General features: G+C 42.1%; 1 protein-coding gene across 2 annotated transcripts in view; it reads left to right on the forward strand.

Moving 5' to 3' along the window:
• Nucleotides 1–558: 558 nt before the first annotated feature.
• Nucleotides 559–20,149, forward strand: part of USF3 (upstream transcription factor family member 3) — a 34,507-nt gene continuing 14,916 nt past the window's right edge. For both annotated transcript variants that reach the window (XR_014185309.1, XM_082064543.1), the window contains exons 1-5: nt 559–646; nt 13,834–13,898; nt 16,122–16,150; nt 18,864–18,946; nt 19,948–20,044. Coding sequence is in view for 1 of the 2 variants with exons in the window: in XM_082064543.1 (XP_081920669.1) it covers nt 13,852–13,898; nt 16,122–16,150; nt 18,864–18,946; nt 19,948–20,044 (256 nt within the window). In the remaining variant the exon portion in view is untranslated. The remainder of the gene's footprint in view (nt 647–13,833; nt 13,899–16,121; nt 16,151–18,863; nt 18,947–19,947; nt 20,045–20,149) is intronic.

A 20,149-nucleotide genomic window follows, 5' to 3' on the forward strand; every position in this document is an offset into this window, starting at 1 on the left:
GTTTTTTTACCTGCGAGCGAGGGGGTAGCTGAGGCGGGGAGTGGCGGGGAGGCTCAGCGGGCGGTTTACTGACCGGCCGGGGAAGAGTAGTTTTAACCGGCGCTGAGGTAGCGGTGGCAGGATGCGGAGCATCAACTCGGCAAGCTTCCCCTTTAACAACTTCCACCCGCCTATCGCCCCTCCGTGCTCCCTTGCCGGCTCTCCTCATTGGTCTGTTGAGGTGCCGGTCTTTGGCAGTTCCTGTTTCGGCCACCTTAACTTGTTGACGGCTCGCACGCCAGTCTCAACCTCTCTGGCCTTTGATTGGGCTGCCCCGCCAATGTTTGTGGTAGCGATTGGCCGTTGCCGGCTCCGCCCCGCCCATTTGTGGTGAGCAACGCCTTCCCCGTGCCGGCCTCGTTGATTGGCCTCAAAGGCTCAGCCCTTGCGCTCGGATTGGCCGCTCTGCGCCGCGCGTGTGAGCAGCAGGGTGAGCTGCGCGGGAGGGGATTGGCGTGGAGGCAGCGGCAGCGCGCTGACACGGGGTGTCCGCTCGGAGGATGGTCCCCGCGGTGGGGCTGCCGCTGCTCAGCCCGCCCAGCCCCCCTGTGAGTGCCGGGCGCTGCTGCGGGGGTGGGCCCGCCGCCTGCGCTCAGACCGGAGCCTGGTGAGCGGGGGGCGGGGAGGGGGAAGAGGGGGAAGAGGGGCGGGACGGGGAACGGCCGCGGCAGCGGCGCCAGGGCTGAGGGGGCGCGGGGGGGGGCGGCTACCGGTGGCCGCAGCCCGCCCCTCCCTCTATTCCCTCCCCTCCCCCGCGGCGACCGTTGCCCTGAGGAGGCGGTTGGCAAAGGGCGCCCCCCGCGCGGCGCCGTCGCCACGGCAACAAGGCCGAAGCCCCAGGGCCGCGGGGCCTCTGCTCTGTCCTCCTCCCCCCATGTCCCCAGCACCCCTGGGAGCCGCCTCGGGCCTCCTCGCCCGCTGGCCGGGGCGCCGCGGGGGGAGGCCGGGACGCGGGGCTGGGCCGGGGACCGCTCGCCGCCCTTGTCGCACCGGCCGGCGCCCCTTTGTCTGTCCGCGCCGCCCCGTGTCCCCAGGTGCGCCCGGGCCGGGCTGCCCGGGGCGCCTCGGACACGGCTTGGGCAGGGGCTGCGGAGCCGGAACAGGCCGGGGCGGTGGAGCCCCTGGCGGGGACGCGTTTGGGGAATTGGGGCGTCTCTTTGTGGTGGCGGTGCTTGCGGCCCCGCGGGTGCTCCTGCAGGCAGCACCGTGGTGGTTGGTGGCCGGGCTTCTGCTCTGGAGAAGTTTTGTTGCTTCGGTTGTGAGGATTGGGGAGCCCCTCCGCCCTGCAAGGGGATTGTCTTGAAGCGCTGGTGCGTGTTGTCAGGGAAACTGTAAAGGTGAAGGCACCTGAGGTGTTTTAATTGTTTTGAAATCCTGATGATCTGAGACATTTGACCCTAAATCGCTGTGCAAAAAGTTAGCTTGGAGAGAGCAAAGCATGGGCACTGTTTCTCACCTCTAACATCTTTTCAGTCTAGTCCAGGATAGAGAATGTGCTGTGCATCACCTCTGTGTGTTCTTGTATGCCATGTCAGCTTGGAAGTTAATCAGCTTCAGTCTACAGTGTAAGCGTCCGGCCTTTTTATTTAGAATTTGGTCCCTGGAAACTAACCCTTCCTGTTGGGTGTGTTGTCAGCTTGGTCTCCTAAGGAAGGCGGCTTATGGACACACTCTGGCTATTCCTTCTTCACCTAGTAATTTTAGTTCTCTGTCCAATTTCAGTCAAAGTTCCCAGCGACGGGGGTCTTAAAGAGACTGAAGTCTTTAGTTTCATGGAAATCAACATCTAACAAATGCAGAAGATCACAATTGTTGCTCACACTAAGGGCAGAGCACCTAGAATGCAGCTCCTTGTGACTGACAGCAGAGGTGAACTGAGTCCAGCAGCACAGACGTGGCTGAATACAGCTGTAGCTCATGATGCTGTTTGTCCAGAGAAGTTTGTAGGGAAAAGCTGGCATTAAGGTGAAGAAGAAAGGAATAGTGATGTGTTGAGTCACCAGCCATAAGTACATAGAAAATCACACATCTTTTTTTTTTCCTTTTCACATAATTACTTGGCCTTCATTAGACTCCACCCAGACATATGGTTATTTTAAGCAAAGATAGCTTAATGGTTGTACAGTTAAGCATTTAGAAGTCAGGTAATCTAATAGCTTGGTTTGGAAGCATGATTTTAACTTTGCTTTTTCATGCAAAGCATTGGGACAATCTTAATTATGTGATTACGTTACATAGCACTTTAACAAACTGCGGGGTATCCTTTGTCACTCATCAATTGTGTTCAGTAATTGGACAAATAGGAAGGAAGAAACTTCATATGGGGAAATTGTTATTATTATATGGAATTAAAATTTTGACTTTCAATTAGTGCCATAGTATTATTATTATTATAATTCATAGGTACATTTTGGGGTGAAGTAGATTTGACAACTGAAAATTCATTTGTCACTGAATGGGAAATAAGCTTAGAAAATGCTCCTATGAGCGTGATTTTAAGATGCATGTATCCGAATTAATGTATCAGATATGTAAAGCACTATGAGTACAGTTGCAAACCTTGAAGTATTTGGGTTTTACTTTTTTCCTTAGAGACTTATTCCCTTTGGTTTTAGATATATGGGAAGATTTTAATGGAGTAGATAAAATATGGTGGTGGATCCTGGAAGTGTCTGACAGCTGCAGAGAGTTAATTAGAATATAAGTGTTTGATAGTGGCTTCACCCTTTGATTCCTGGTTTTCCAAGTAGTGTTCCCAGAAGCTGACCTGGGACAGATGGAAGTGCCTGTCACTCAAGCAACACTGTGATGTATACCTAGCACGTGCCTGCTGTGTGCATTGCGGACTCTAGGCTTGTGGCTGAAGTTGTAGTCTGAAATTTCAGGCGTCTTATGAACAAGAAGGCAAAAATACAGTGAACGTGTTCTGCTGACACCACTGCCCAAGCTACTCCAGCTGCTTTTGGTCTCATCTCCTCTTGGATGAATGTAGAGGATGCTTCTGACTGTTTTAAAGGGAGGAATTAAAGAGCTACTTTTTGTTGGTTGTATTTTCTTCATATTTTTCCACCCATATGATGAAATCGTAAGAATACCTCTAGCTTCCAGGTGTTGAAGTATAAGAAATTCAGCAACAAAGGGATTTGGAATAGTGCTCTATTCAACTATGCTTTTAATTTGCAAAGTGCATTGGCATAAGGTGTGTGACCTTGTAACGAATCATATCCAGATTGGATATAAATTAATACACTCTTTGGATTGAAGTTGGATACTGTATAGGGTAGAAGAAATAAATACATAGGGAAGTCAAGATCTGGGACAAGTTGGATTGACAAGACCATTCAGTGGTTTAATTTTTGTACAGTAGTCCTTGTCTTTTTGTAATAATGTTTTGGATCCAAGTTAGTCTTAAAAATAACTCTGTAAATGGCACGAGACTGTGGGAAGGTGTAAGTAGTCTAGCATTTGATATGAGTGGATTCTCAATGAATCATAACCGTTTGCTTCATAAGAACCTGTAAAAAATGTCATGACATCAATGCCACTTTGAAGGATAGTGAACAAATATCACAGCACAATGTTTCAGCTAAGATAGTTTTCAATTAAATAATGATATTGAGTGTTGTCCCAGATTATCAAAATGCCATTGGAGGAGTGCCTAGTTGTGTGTACAAACCAGGTGTTTAAATGAAAATGGGTATGTGAAACTTGTGTGTGTATAGCATCTGACAGTTTTCATGCTCCTAACCATTTTGTATTGGGTCTAGTTGTCATTTTCAGGCTTCTGAAGAGGCCTTATACTTGTCTCCAGTCTGAAGGACTGCTCACCCTTAGTACTGCAGATCACTTTATAACTTCCTGTGCTAGCATTCTTCATCTCTGTCATATTTGTGTGACCTTTATTCAAGTTAAGTCCCTCAGGAGCATATTTCCTCTTCTGACGGGTATCAATCATAATGTGAGGTGTGTGTGTGTTCTGGAAAGCTGAGTGAAAACACCTCAGATTGAGTGGCTGAACAGTAGGGCTTCCTTTGTTTCAGATTGCAGTAAAACGTGTAAAGGTCACAACTCCTGGATTAGAAAGTGTTGTACAGTGCCCAGATTACATAAAGCTAACCTAGCTTTCGGGTTAAAATACAGTTCCAGCTGTTAAATGTGCATATCTCATGTCCAGAGTGTACTTTGGTTTGACCTTACGAGAGTAGCACTATTGTCATGCTCTGAGTAAGCATGAAATAAATTTCGCTGCGTGCACAGGATTGACAAATTGTGTGTAAACTAAGTTTGTTTCCTGTGTGAAAAGCTATGGCATTAGTCTTCTAAGGCAAATGAGTTACTTTCGCAACCCTGACATACGATAGCAATATTTTATGTCAGCCATGCTGTGTGCCATTGTGCTTCAGAGAAGAGGAAAGTAGCAGACTGCCAAAAGTGTTTCATGCTTCCTGTTAACAAGTGCCGTTCTCATCCAGTTACCTGAACTTCTGTCAGGTTATCGACCAAGATGAAGACCGTGAAATGAGATCCATGCCATCTAAAAGCACATCTTAATCATGCCAGCAGTCTGATTCCAAAATGAGTTATTTGTGGTCCATCTCTAGTGAGGCTGGAACGATCTGAGTGTGGATCTAGTAACTTTTATGTCTAAGTGCAGCTTTCTCAGATCTTGTGATCTGGAAGTCATTGGTGCAGTGGGCAGCGCTAACAAAAGATTATTGAAAACATTGTTCTTTAGGCTGCTGACTGTATTAAAAGAAGTATAAAGGTATTATGGGAAGAGGAGAATTTATCTTGAAAAAGTTGTTTATGTGAGTAACTGAAGTTTAAAGGCAAAAGTTGGCCATTTGAGGCATCTGCCCACATCTGTAGCCTGTAATGAGTAGGTGGCTTGTGGGACACTTAATTCATGCCAGCCTTCAACCTTTGAAGCTGGACTCTGCTTTGCTTTCCTGCATCAGTGAAGTTGTCAGGTAGAAGTTGAACACAAATCTTAGATTGGCTGGAAATTGCCTTTTGCTCAGTACTACAGCTCTTCTCACTAATTTACTACAATAATATAAAATGGTGCTAGCCCAACATTGAGCAACTCCAAATCAGCAACAAGGAACACCATTTCATTTTTTCTCTACTGGTGAATCCATAATATTCAGACATGCTGTTTAAATATTATCTACCTATAGTTTAAATGCTTGATTCTTCTACATAAGTCTCCAACTTGCTGTAAATTCTGAGACTTCCTGTGTAACTGAAGAAGTTTAACTCATTTTGGCATCATCTGGGGTCATAGTTCCACAAGCATTAAGCCAGCACTGCCACCATGAGAAGCAATCTTGTATCAACATGAGCAGTTTCAGAGTACTTGTTTGGGAGTAGGGGGTGTTTTTGCAATCCTTTTGTAGAGTAAATTTTAAGTTGAAGTAATATTCTTGGCTGGCTTCTTGTGTGATGAATGCTAGTGAAGTGGGGGAGAGGCTACATCTCAGTATTATTTTGGAGCAGTTAGGACAGCAGGGGAGAGTAATCATCTCACAGATTTTCTTTTTACTACTATAAAGGCAATTTGCTAACGAAGGAAAGTTAGGTGGTTAGTTTAGCATATGTTGCAGACTGTTAGCATTCAGATTCTGTTAAAATAACTAAAACAAGCAAAAACTGTTAGTTTGGGATGCAACAGGTTTCAATGTAAGTTGCCTTTCAGAACTTCGTGTAACTTACATCTCAACATAAGCAAATTTGGGTTGAAAACAGGCTGAACAGCTGGGCCCAGAGGGTGGTGATCTGCAGTGCAAAGTCTGTTTGAAGGCCAGTGACTAGTGGTGTATCCCAGGGATCGATACTGGGTCCAATCCTGTTGAACATCTTAATTAATGATCTGGGTGACAGGACAGAGTGTACCCCCAGCACTTTTGCTGATAACACCAAACTGGGAGAAGTGGCTGATACACTAGAGGGTTGTGCTGCCATCCAGAAGGACTTTGGCAGCCTGGAGAAATGGGCTGACAGGAGCCTCATGAAGTTTAACAAGGGAAAGCGTGAAGTCCTGCACCTGGAGGGGAGCAACCCCATGCACCAAGATATGCTGAGGGCCACCCAGCTTGGCGGAAAAGGGCCTGAGGGTCCTGGTGGACACCAAGATGAACAGGAGCAAGCAGTGTGCCCTCACCACAAGGAAGGTATTGTCAGCAGGTTGAGTGAGGTGATCCTTCCCCTTTATTCAGCACTCGTGAGGCCACACCTGGAGTCCTGTGTCCAGTTCTGGGCTCTCCAGTACGAGAGAGACATGGGCATACTGGAGAGAGTCCAATGAAGGGCTATGAAGGAACTGGAGCATCTCTAATCTGAGGAAAGGCTGAGAGAGCTGGGACTGTTCAGCCTGGAGAAGAGAAGGCTCAGAGGGTATCTCATCAAGATATATAAATACCTTAAGGGAGTGCAAAGAGGTTATTTCCAGCAGTGCCCAGTGACAACATAAGTGATAACAGACACAAACAGGAATGCAGGAGGTTTCATCTGAACATCAGGAAACACTTATTTTACTGTGAGGGTGACTGAGCACTGGAGCAGGTACAGGGATGTTGTGGAGTCTCCATTCTTGGAAATATTCAAAAACTGTCTGGACATAGTCTTGGGCAGCTGGCTCTAGGTGACCATACTTGAGCAGGGTAGGTTGGACCAGATGACCTCCAGAGGTGCCTTCTAACCTCAGCTGTTATGTGTTTCTATAATACCCTAACCTCCTTCAGAACCTAAGATACTCTCAGAAGGGTGCATAAAACTGAAAAAGTCCAGACTTACAGTGCTCTAGTCTGATCTTGCCTACACGACCACTGGTCTGTCATCACTCTCTTTAGTTACAACTGCAGTAGTTACCATTTATATCCAGACAATTTAAAAGTAGTGATAATTTCTATTTGATATATTATTCACCTGTATTCAGTCAGCATGTATGTGCTCTGTACTTCTGACTTGCAGTTTCCTTGCTCTGCGATATTAGCTGGGAGCTGCAGCTCTGCCTTTGATCTTCTAACCAACCTTGCACCCCACACTTGCACGCCCTTTTTTCTGTCTTGCGGTCTCCATGGCTCAAGTTCAGAACTTCTGTTGGAGGCAGCTGTTGGGTACTTAGCTGGTGTCTCTGTTCATTTAAATGGAAGTGGGGGAGAGTTGGGGGCTTCTTGGGTTTGTTTTTCACGGAATCACAGAATCGACGGGGTTGGAAAAGACCTCAGAGATCATCGAGTCCAACCCTTGGTCCAACTCTAGTCCATTTATTAGATCATGGCACTAAGTGCCATGTCCAATCTGAGTTTAAAAACCTCCAGGGACGGCGAGTCCACCACCTCCCTGGGCAGGCCATTCCAATGCCTGACCACTCTCTCTGTAAAGAATTTCTTTCTAATATCCAGCTTAAATTTCCCCTGGCAGAGTTTAAGCCCATGGGAGAAGAGACCAATCCCCACCTGGCTATAACTTCCCTTCAGGTAGTTATAGAGAGTGATGAGGTCACCTCTAAGCCTCCTCTTCTCTAGACTAAACAACCCCAGCTCCCTCAGCCTCTCCCCATAGGTCTTATGTTCAAGTTCCTTCACCAGTCGTGTTGCTCTTCTCTGGACCCGCTCCAGCACTTCAATGTCTTTCCTGAACTGAGGGGCCCAGAACTGAACACAATACTCCAGGTGTGGCCTCACCAATGCAGAGTACAGGGGAAGGATCACTTCCCTTGTCCTGCTGACCACGCTATTTTTGATACAGGACAGGATACCATTGGCCTTCTTGGCCACCTGGGCACACTGATGGCTCATGTTGAGCTTCCTGTCAATTAGTACCCCCAGGTCCCTTTCTGTCTGACTGCTCTCCAGCCACTCTGCGCCCAGCCTGTAGCTCTGCAGGGGGGTGTTGTGACCAAAGTGCAGCACCCGGCACTTGGCCTTATTGAACTTCATCCGATTGGAATCAGCCCATTTTTCCAGTCTGTCCAGATCCCTCTGCAGAGCCCTCCTGCCTTCCAGCAGGTCGACACTCCCTCCCAACTTGGTGTCATCAGCAAATTTACTGATGATGGTCTCAATCCCCTCATCTAAATCGTCAATAAAGATGTTGAACAGGACTGGACCCAACACTGACCCCTTGGGAACACCACTAGTGACTGGCCACCAGCTAGATGCAGCCCCATTCACCAGCACTCTCTGGGCCCGGCCCTCCAGCCAGTTCTTAACCCAGCGTAGAGTACACTTGTCCAAGCCACGGGCTACCAGCTTTTGCAGGAGTATATTATGGGAGACAGTGTCAAAGGCCTTGCTGAAGTCCAGATAGACCACATCCACAGCTTTCCCCTCATCCACCAGGTGAGTCACCTGATCATAAAAGGAGATCAGGTTGGTCAGACAGGACCTACCCCTCCTAAACCCATGCTGGCTGGGTCTGATCCCTTGTCCATCCTGAAGGTGCTGTGTGATTGCATTCAGGATGATCTGCTCCATAACCCTGCCAGGCACTGAGGTCAGGCTGACAGGCCTGTAGTTGCCAGGGTCAGCTTTGCAGCCCTTTTTGTTTAAGTCTGTAGCCAAAAGGGATGCACAGTCTCAACAGCTGATAATTTGGATTATTAAATATTGCTGTTTTCTGAAGCACTGCCATCTGTTGAGGTAATATTTTATACCTGCTGTGGTCAGCAAGTTGTAGAGAATCCAACCTGTAAATTGGCTCAAGAGGCTTTGCAGCCCATCTTACTCACTTTGTAGTTTTTCTGTTTTACTCTGGGTAGGAATGGGAAGACTCTGTGTTTCTTAGCTTGAAAAAATTAGCTGTTGGAGCTATCCCTTGCTAAGGAACAAAATAGAGATGTCCCTGTTCTAGTTTCTCTTCAAAATATTCTTGCCAAGTCTCTCTCGGGTGGCAATAGGGAGGTGATTTCAAACAGTTATAGATAAAGAAGATGGAGGTAAGGCATTTTAATATTTGGAATGATTTTCTAATGAAGTAAAACATACAGGATCATGGTATCACTCTATCCCTTCCCTTTGTCCATTCCTTTCAAACCTCTGCAAAGTAATATATTGAAAATGTGGTTTTAGTTTCTGCTCCGTTGTCCACACTAAACTTCTACAGTAGTCTTATTTACTTTTTCTAGTGCTTTCAGAGCTACTTCTTTACCCCTGGTAGCTCATGTACTGTACTTCTCCTAAGCTAAATAAGTAGTTTCTAAAGTGCTGGAATCCAGTTTTCCTATGGGTTTGCATCTAGTGGTTCCATTTTCTGGTGCCTAACATATGCTGATCTTGCTTTTAAATTTCATCTTTGGAAGTGGTTGTTAAGAAAGCATTCCTGCTTTCCCTCATCACCTGGGCTCAGCTATCTTTAGTTTGGACCTCTCTGTTAAATCTGACTGAAATAGTTTGCAGCTTTATCCCTGCCAGTAATATTCAAAACTGTATGTCAGACATCCAGATCACAAGCTGGGTCCTTTATTCCTGGAACTGAATCAGTTGCCCAGTGGACCCACTTTATAAATAAAAAGCTCTGAGGAGTAAAGGTACGAAATAGCGTTGAGGTTGTAAAGGAGAACGAGCTCTCATCCGTTCACTAAATCCTTTTGAGAGGAGCTTGGCACAAAACATACATTGGAAAGTATGGTTTTGTTTGGCTTTGGGGCAGAGTGTGGAGGGTTTTTGTGGAGTTTTTTTTTGAAGCTCATTACAGCTGGTAACAGTGAAAGCCCCGCTTCTGGAATAACATGCCAGCCTTTTCTGAAGGACATGGCAATAGACTCTCTGGACAGGTGCTTTGGAAGTGCTTTTGTTCAGTTGCCAGTTTCCATGATTCTGAATGTTGAATACAGGTTTCATTAACTAATACTTGTAGAGTCAACGTACTTAGGAATTATGTCTTAACAGTGGAGTTAGGGAGCAAGCTTGATCAGCTTATATGTTAAAACTGACATACCATTTTATGGTACCTTCTACCTTGGCCATTTTTGCCTTTAGCCCCATTAAGATTCCTAGGAAAATCCTTTACTCTGACAGGTCAATATTTGTAACCAGATCTCAGGATGGATCTCTTCTGCATGTTGTAAAGGAGCTTTATAGTGAAGACCCATACAATATTGCTTCCTGTATCATGAATCCTTGACAAGTTCTTAGTTTCTGTCAGATTTCTCAAACCCCAAGCTTATAAAATATTCAAGAACTTGACCATGTAATCCTTTGTGCTTGATTAAATTCATCTTTTCAGATGTAAGTCAAAAATTGACTTGTGCCTTGCACATCATTTCAGTTCTAGAATATTTTGCACTGCTTGTTAGTTAGAGATCTTAAGAGAGAGAAGCAAGTCAGTTTAGCATGTATCTGTGTTGTGTAACTATCAGAAAATCCCTTGCTACTTCCTCAAGACCTTACACAGTTTTATAAACACTCTGTGAGGATCCTTTGAGTTAGAGAACAAAAAAGATTGTAGGTTAAAACCAACAAATGAACCAGAGAATAGTATTCTGACTATATCATTGTGGCCAGAATGAAAGTTTTTATTCTACATTGGTTATCAAGCCCTGTGACAAAGTACTGTTCTTGGAATGGAGATTTCATTTGGAGACAAGGTCATGCCAGTAAGCAAATGAGACTGGCTCTTGCTGAAGCTGTAGCTTCTCCATTTGTCCAGTTGGTCTTTGATGTTTCAAATACAGCTTTCATGTGTGGATGGCTTCATCAATTATACATAATCTTCTTGGTCCCACTATTCGGAGACCATGATGTTACAGTTTTTTTCAGGAAAAAGAAATTATTTGTTCCTTAGGCAATGTACTGCCAGCAAGGTTTGGCTCATCAACAGATGCTCTTGCATCAGAGTGGGAGTGCACTCAGCCTCAGCTATGGTACAGACAATCTTTCTGATCTAATACAGGTAATGTAACCCACAGAGATTATGACCTCTTATAGGAGAAAGTTGTCTGCAGTCCACTTTGTATCCACCTAGCTTTCACCATCAGAACAGACTTTTTGACTCCTTTGTCAAGCATACCATAATTAGATAACTATCATCTATTTGAAAATAGTTTTCTGTTTTGCAGTGTGCTGCAGATCACTGGGTGTTAAAAACCAGGGAGGTGACCACTGTCCTGCAACTTAGAGACATTCCTCATACTTGCTCGCTTCCATCATTAAATTAGTGTGTGGTAACTTGTGAATCTTACCAAAAGAACATGGGAATAATGAGGATTTTCCTAGCAATTGGCTTTGTGATTTCCTAAAGAAAAGAGTGACATTCCCCTTATTTTGATATCAAGTAGCCAAGAACACTCTTTAGGATGACAGCTCTGGTGTTTGCTATTCTAGTTTGTGCACTAATTGTGTAATTACAGCTCTTTACCTCCCAAAGGCCTACTTCCATATAACAATTCATCCAGACCACAGGAGATAGTTTACATAGGCATGTTACTAGCACCGTGTGCCACTGCAGTCTGTTTGTAGTACACAGTGTGTGACAGTGCCAGCAGCTCACATCTGAATGTAGAATGTCCAGAGATACCTCTCCTTAAATACTTTTCAGAACATCATCAGCAAGTAAGAGACTTGATTCAGTAAACATTATCTCTCTCCCTCTCTGCCCCTCATCTAAGGTTTAAAAATAAATGAGGCCATATTAACCTAGGAAAACTTGAGAGGCAACAACAGTAGAGCAAGAAAAGTAAACATGAGAGTTAGATCTTTAGGTGGTTAATAGGGAAGTTTCTTTTTTTCTTCAAGTTTCATAAGCAGATCTGGTCAGGATTTCTCAGAATGACCCTACAGTTATGCTGTCCTGAAACTACATGTTAGTAAATGGTCATGAGCAGTTATGTCTTTAATATTCTGAAAATTATAAATGAAAACAAAAACTAATGTAGATATGAGGGAATGTCACTTGAGTTTTCTTTTTAGTGTTCCTGCATGGTCTTTTATAAAGTCAGCAGGAGGAAAAATACCAATGTATTTGAGTTTAGAGAGTACAAACAAAAGAGGTAAAGGAAAAATTTCTAAAAGCAGTGAAGTTTTTTTCTATCTGTTGTTATTTGTAGACACCTTATAAAACAAGTGGATTGTGTAACAAGTTTTAGCTTATTGTTGGCATCGATTTGCTTTCCTTAACTGTGGCAGAAGCTCTGGAAACAGTCTGGTTGCCCTAGGAAACTGTCAGCTGGTTTGCATTGGGAATGTGTATTCTATGAAAAGCCAAGATAGCGCTTTCCTGCCCTTTAATCCCTGTAACATCTTCCTCAGCAAAAGGCAGTGCATGTTGTGACCAGTCTGGCGGCAGCTGGTCAGCCAGCGTGCACGTGCTATGGATCTGGTCACAGATGCCAGTGGTGTCCAGTCCCTTACCTGCAGTGTCAGCAATGACCTCACTCCTTCTTCTCTACGCAGTCTCAGGTTTTTGTAAACAGCTGGGAACTTCATATCTTTGAGAGGTTCCATTTAGGTGGGTCAGTGGACTCACTTGTTGTTGTGAGCAGGTGGATGAAGAGACATGGTGCAGCAGCAAGAAAACCTTGGTTTCTTCAGAAACCAACCTAAAGCTATCAAAGGGATTTTTACTCTTAGCAGGAAAAACAGTCCTTTTCAATTTCCTGTACAGTAGTCTTAACAGGTTACTTTTATAGGCAAAAGTAGCTGGTATAGGTAGGTAAGAATCACAAAGGTAAGCTTTTGAGTTTCATTTCCTGCAATCATTTTATTGTGTAAATGCAAAATGAGAATAGGGGGAATAAAGGAAGGGGAGTAAATCATGTCCGTTTATCTCAAGGGCACCTTGCTTGTGATTAAAAGCTTGGATTAAGTCCCTGTTTGAAGCTTGCCTTGTTTTAAAACATGCATGGAAGATTGGAAAAGGGAGCTCCAGCAGTCACTTGAATGAAGAAGACACTGTCTTACAGGAAAAAGAATAGTATTTGAGTAGTTATTATCTATGCCTTGGAATTGATCTTATCTTTAAACCATGGCTAAGTACATGAGGTGTACAAAACTAGTAAGAACTGTGAGGTTGTAGCAATGTAGTAGCATAAGCTTGCTGCAGTATTTTAAGAGAAAGAAAGGTTTGGGCTGCTGGTAGTTTTACAGACTATGTGTAGCTGCATATTAAAAAGGTTCTTTCTGCTGCATACAGAAGAATGGAATAGCTTTACTAATTTGAAGAAGATTATTTTGTACAGCCAAAGATAATAGATTGGAAGAATTATTTTCTTTTAAAAATTAATATTAGGTTTGGAAACACTTCCTAAATAAAGAGTGAAAACTTAATATCAAAGAAAATAATCTAAACTAACTATTTTGTAAATTTTGGCCATTTTAAGCTGTACATTAATTCAATAGCAAGTAAGTTTTGTAATTTGCTACATTTGTAGCCCTTTAAATTTGTATTTAATGTCTTTGTAGCTTGTATTTTGCTTAGCATTCATGCTTTATTTAAAACCGGGAATTGAACACATATTTGGTTAGGAAGGAATCAAAAAGCAATCATATACTCTAGTTTTCCTTCTTGCATCCTTAAAGTAATTGAGATTATAATTGTTTTTATATTTGAAGTAATTCAGTAATTGTAAAGCAGTTCATCATAGACAGCAGGGGTTCAGAAAGCTCCCTGATAGGTAACATCGTTTTTAATGCTCACATGACCAGCTGCTCTTCATCAAGGTGATGGACTTGTGCATACATTGTAGTATGGCCCTGTCCTTGTGGTCAAAGGCAAAATGATGTAACAAATGTCATGTTCTAAGAACTCAGAAGAGTTGAAGGAGTTGTTAATTCTTTCCTCAATTTTCTTCAGGCTCTCTTCTCTGAAACCATGCCAGAGATGACAGAGAATGAGACACCTACTAAGAAGCAACATCGGTGAGTTATTGTGGGAAAATGACTATTTTGTAGTTCTGTAGTCTGCAGTCACGTCACAGTTATGTAGTTTCTAGCTAAAAGTTTGGAAATAAAGGTTTTGACAAGAAGTTCTGAGGGTTGACCAAGGCTGATCCAGAAGTTTGGAAACGGTCTGCAAAACTCCTTTTCTCTCTCTTCCGCTGCCTATGCTGAATTATTTGTCAAAGACACATCTACTTGGGCCACCTAGACAATGGAGATTCTTTGATTATTACACTGACTATGCCAATGTGTGTAAAACTGTGTCGCCGCCTAGGTTAGCTTGCAGTCTGTACTATTGCGGAGATATTGGAGGGGTCACTATACTCATTTTGACAGAGTAATTTAGATCTTTTCCTCAATTACCAGTGGAATCTGGATCTTGCATTTCAGATCTCTGTTGGAACTCCAAATACATCTTGAGATTGTATAGCAACACTGTGACCAAAACTTGTAACAAAATGACTCTGAGCTGATTACAACTTTTCTGGGTTATTGTTCCTTTGTAGTAGCATGTAGAACTAATACCTGATTGGTAAGGGAGTCCTTCAGTCCCTAGTTAAATACAGCATACTTTTTATGATAGGTGGCCATGTAGGAATGCTTTTATGATAAGAAAAGCTCAGAGAGAACATTGATTAGCCCTGCAGAATTTTTTTGTTTGTTTTTTGTGGATTTTGTGACTCTTTCTTACCCCACTACTAGAGTATTTTGGATTCTGTATTGGTACTGGGAATCAAAGGGCAGCTGAGTGTTTCCAGCCCTTGTATCTCTGAGCATAATTAGGTTAGATGATCAGTTCTGCATGGCAGATGATTGTTTTGGATATAAGTGGGAGAACTGTGGTTTACTGGCAAATAAGAAACCATTTAAAATGATGTTTTACATGCATTCCTGTCCTGGTGGCGCAAGTTTTCAAACAACAGAAAATTCATTGCTTCTTGCATAGTTGTAGACCAGATGTGCAGGCTTCTGTTGGCATTTGACTTGAAGATGTTCATCTTTAGGCATTATTTCTTAGCAAATGTCTTCAGGTCTGACCACCTGCAGTAACGTTACTGTCTTGTAATCATTGTCTAAGTTACTCTAAGATGCGCGCTACTTTTGGTGTGTTATCAGAAATAAATGTATATCAACTCAAAGTGTAAAGGATACAAGCCCCATAGCAGTCACACGTGTCATCCACGTGTATCTTGCATTCTCAGTTCAAATTCCTTGTTACATCTGGACTGTGCTGTAACAGTAGAAAAGGAGAGCAGAAGATGCTACTCTGCTTTTTGCATACTCTAGCCAAACATCTAGACTGGGAGTGCGCTGCTGGACAGAAATCTTTTGAAATACTTTTTTTTTTTTCCCTGTAATATTTATTTTTCAAAAAAACATGTGCTTTGCTTTACTATACTTCCTGAAAGTATTTGGCTTACTGCATGTATGCAGTACATCTGATTTATATGTGTAGAGTACACATTTGGGATTTACTGACTTCCAGCAAAGCAAATTAAAGCATTGCACAATGATTCTGACCTGGTTGCTGTCAGTCCAGAAATTCCAGGTGAACATCTTAAAACAAAGACAACCCTCGCATGCCCAAATTACACATAGAAAGAATTTTGAGGCAGGAAAGAACAACTGCAGAGGAATGGTAATTCTGATTTCTCACACAAAGGAAGAGTGTTTGATACCAGAGGTATGATGTTTGAAGGTAACATGTCCGGAAAAATCAATTTGCTTGGTAACATTTTCTCCTGTTTCATTGATCTGGTGAATGTAAAAGCAACATTTTAAACAAATAATTAACTATGCTGTTGCTCAGAAATTAGTTCTACTTTTTTTAATATGTGGCCTTACTGGACACTGGATGGTGTTCAATAATTATTACTACTAGATAATTCTTACTGAACATAAACATAAAAATCCAGCTCTGCCCTATAAATATATGTAACAGGAATCAAATGGGGTATTACACTACGCCTTGTTATGCTGAAATTTATTGAAGTACAAACACAAAATAATTTTTGTTTGAAACTATTGAATACTGATGTCTAAAACCAATCCTTGCGAATGTGACTTCTACTGTGTTCTTATTCACAGAGGAGAATGTAATATTTAGTATTTTTAACTGTAATGGAAATAATAAAATAAACATTTGTGTGCAGATTTTTCTCCTTCTGTTTCATGTCACTCTTTTCTCTTTATGTTTCACAGGAAGAAAAACAGGGAGACACATAATGCAGGTAGGAGCATTATGCTTTGTTGTTTGGCCTGGAAATAAGCACAGATGCTTTGAACTAGTAAAACATATTTTGCATGGAGAACGTTCCTCTGTAGGAGTTTATTACACTGAAAATACCGACCCTACCAAAGAACTTTCTGTGTCCTTGCATAGCATATCTGTGCAGCAGGGCATCTTGACTGGTCTCTTAGTTTTTCTGCAGTACAAGGTTACAGTAGCATGCCCAAGTGTGAAAGTAGGACCATGCCCCTGGCATTCCAATGCTAGTAAACTAAGAAGTAAACAAATTAAGTTGTGTTCAGTTCTAAAGGAAAATAAATGCACAGGCATTCACACGCAAATAATACCCACCTCTCTTAAAGAGGTAAACGCTTAAGCAAATTAGAGGCGGATATCCAACTTAAGAGCTTTAGAAGTTCCCTGGATTAGAAATATTCCTGTAGTCTGTCCCTGAGGCACCCACCTGGATGTCGGTATATGTGTGAATACCGTCTGTATGTTGTAGGCCTCATGTCCCTTGGGTAGCGTGTGGCCTTTTCTTCCTGTCAGTGTCCAGCTCCAGTGGCATCTTCTGCAAGTAGCAGCAGAAATACAGACTAGGAAAGGCTCTGACAGGTTTGGGCCTGGTTTATCCTAAGAAATTGATTCCAGTTCTTCTTTTATGAAACAGCACTCCTGTGTGATCTTCACAAACTCAACTGGAAAAATGTCTGAGTAATTTCCATGTGAAGCCTGTGGAATATAGTGCTTGTCAGGCTGTGCCCAGGGTGTGGCCGATTTCTTAAGGATTAAGATGTATCAGGAAATCGTCTTATCAAGTTTACTTTTAAGATTGCTGATCTCATTCTAATTCTCAGTTCCTGTTTTACTTGCCAATCGCTTTCCAAAGTGTTCATCTACTGGCCTGAACTCTGCAACATGGGAGGACCAGCTCCCTCCAGACCCGTAGCTTGCTTAGTTGTTAATATCTGGACAAGCTGAGTAAAGCATGTAAAGTATTATGAAAACAAAGGAATAGCACTTCACAGCCACTGTGATATCTGTATGTATTAGTAAGATATGTAAAAATTTAGTCCCAAGGATCGTGTGCTTTAATGTATATAAAGCTGATCTGATTTATATTTCCTGCAGAAGAGACTTCATCTTGCTGTGTTTAGTGTATTTAGGCCTGTCTCTCTCAACACCACCAGCAGCCTGTCCTGAAACAAAAAAGATTTTAGTAGTTTGAAAAATGTAAATTGAAGTGACAGATTACTGAAGTAAAACTGTTTAAATTAAATCAGTATATCCTTTGTAAAGGAACACAATAAAATATACTCACCTGTGAATCACTGTGTGCCACCAAAAGCTGCACAAACCATAAGGCGATACCCAGCACAATGAACAAATGATATGTTGATTTGAATCTTGACAAAGCCATGACAAAACTTTTTTTTTTTTTTTTTTCAGGCTCTTTGGGCAAATGACATCTAATAGTTTTAGTTCACATAGAACTCACATAGAACACCAAAATATCTCAGTCAAAAAAGTAGCTACATGAGACTGAACTATATTTGAAATAACTGACTATATAACTAAATAGACTGACTAAATAACTGTCTGAAAAAAAACGTGCCCGAAGATATTTATACTCGTAGCGTAGACCCTTTGTGCCAGTGTTTAGGCCTTGTGAAGAGGTAAATGATGGCACTAGTGAAGTGTAAATGAAGCATTTCCTGACCTTCTCCAAAACTGGTAATTCACTGGAAATACTGTTTATTAAATATTTTATTTACTCCCAATCATAATTAGACCTTGCAGAACAGCTAGAACTTTGAACACATGAAAGAGTAACTGATAGTCCATATACCTAGAGCTTCAGCTGTATTCAGTGTTGGCCGCTCCATCAATATAAATTTGAAATTAAGATTGAAAACTGATAAATTCTGAATTATTTCTATTTTGGTGTTAGACCTGACATTAGTATTTAAGAGACTTTGATTTCCTTCCCAAATCTGCAACTGATTCTTTCCATAATCCTGGTTCATTTGCTTTCTGTATGCCTAAAGCTGATCTATCTGCCTTGTGAAACGGTTTCATGAAACTCAAGTAGCAAATGTTATCAAAACCTGAATTTTGAGTTGCAGTAACTTTTCTTTTCCGCAAAGGGGTCCAGAACATCCCCACCTTTTGAAGATATTGGTGCTTATGTTACAGCTCTTAATTCCATTCAGTATTAATTTAACAGCTGAGGTTTACTTCAGAGGATTTTTTCCACTCTCAAGTTACTGAGGGTTCCAATACATAATGAAATCATGTATTTCACAGTATCACAGTATCACAGTATGTTTGGGATTGGAAGGGACCTCAAAAGATCATCTAGTCCAATCCCCCTGCTGGAGCAGGAACACCTAGGTGAGGTCACACAGGAACATGTCCAGGCGGGTTTTGAATGTCTCCAGAGAAGGAGACTCCACCACTTCCCTGGGCAGCCTGTTCCAGTGCTCTGTCACCCTCACTGAGAAGAAGTTTCTTCTCAAATTTAAGTGGAACCTCTTGTGTTCCAGCTTGATCCCATTACCCCTTGTCCTATCATTGTTTGCCACCGAGAAGAGCCTGGCTCCATCCCCATGGCACTCACCATGTATTTATGAGCCTTTACATTGGTACTAGTTGTGCTGCTGTTGTGCTGACTTGCTCAACCAAATGACAGAGCACATATTATTTTTTCTTAGTGGAGAGACATCGAAAGAAGAAGATTAATGCTGGAATAAACAGAATCGGAGAACTCATTCCCTGCTCTCCAGCACTGAAGCAGGTGAGTGTCCATTCTGAGGTGCATACAAGTTTCCTGTAAAATGCTTCTGTGTTTCCTTGTCTGTAGAAGTATAAATATTTATTTTGCTATTTGTCTTAGGAAGAAGGCAAAACTGTCTGAATTAATATGCTCAAAAATCTTACTAGTTATTAGTATTTCAAAAATTATTTTTAATATACTTCTTTTTTTAAATGCAGGGCCACATGAATGTAATTAGGCAGATTTTGAGCTTTTTATTTGAAAGTGTTTAAGACACTGTCGTTGTGAAAGATGAAGCAAGACAAATGATTTGATGCTGATGCACAGAAGCATCTTTTTCAGGACAGATCATTCTACAGCAAAGACTGTTCCTATAGAACAGCAGAAGAAATTTAGAAGTGAAAAAGAGGTATTGCAGGCAGAATAAGCATAATTTCATAAAAGGAAGATGGTGGAGAGGTTATGGCATATTTTCTCTTCCCATATTCTCCAGTATATTACTTTCAAAATTATGCATACACCTCCCTGGATAATTGTTCCATGTTTCTTTCTTTCCTCGTAAAATATTTACAAGGCTGTATCCTGGAAATTTCATGTGATGTGTATGTTTCTCAGTGAACAGGAATTTTATGCTGCTCATCAGGAAATGATGCTTGCTGTTCAAGTTCTGTGGCCTTAGTATCTAGCTTCAGGCATCAGAAAATGTCAGCTCCAGCACTGAAAATGTTTTTCTGTAAAAGCTCATGGCATTTTAGGGTCAGTATCTCTCATAAAACCTGGGGTTCGTCTGAAAAAACACACACACACACACACACACACACAAAAGATCAAACAAACAAAAACCAACCGAACAAAAAATAAAAACAACAACAAAAACAAACCCCAGCCAACAATATTCAGAGAGTCATTCAAGTTAGCACATTTTTAAAGTAAAGACCTCTTAGAGTAAGTGCGATCTCATCATTAATGGATCTACCAATGGCAGACCTTTCTCCTAATTTTATATATGTTTTCTTCTAAAGAGCAAGAACATGATCCTGGATCAGGCCTTTAAGTATATAACAGAAATGAAAAGACAGAATGATGAACTTCTGTTAAATGGAGGAAACAATGAGCAGGGTAAGTACAGACACTGCTAGAAGCTCTAGAATTTCTGTCACTCACTTCTGCTGTGTGTCTGTTAGCAGTGACTAACAACAAAGCCTTGGGAATCCCAAGACATAC

Source organism: Streptopelia decaocto (assembly GCF_964273445.1).
Source record: "Streptopelia decaocto genome assembly, chromosome: 1".
In the NCBI taxonomy this organism is placed as follows: domain Eukaryota; kingdom Metazoa; phylum Chordata; class Aves; order Columbiformes; family Columbidae; genus Streptopelia; species Streptopelia decaocto.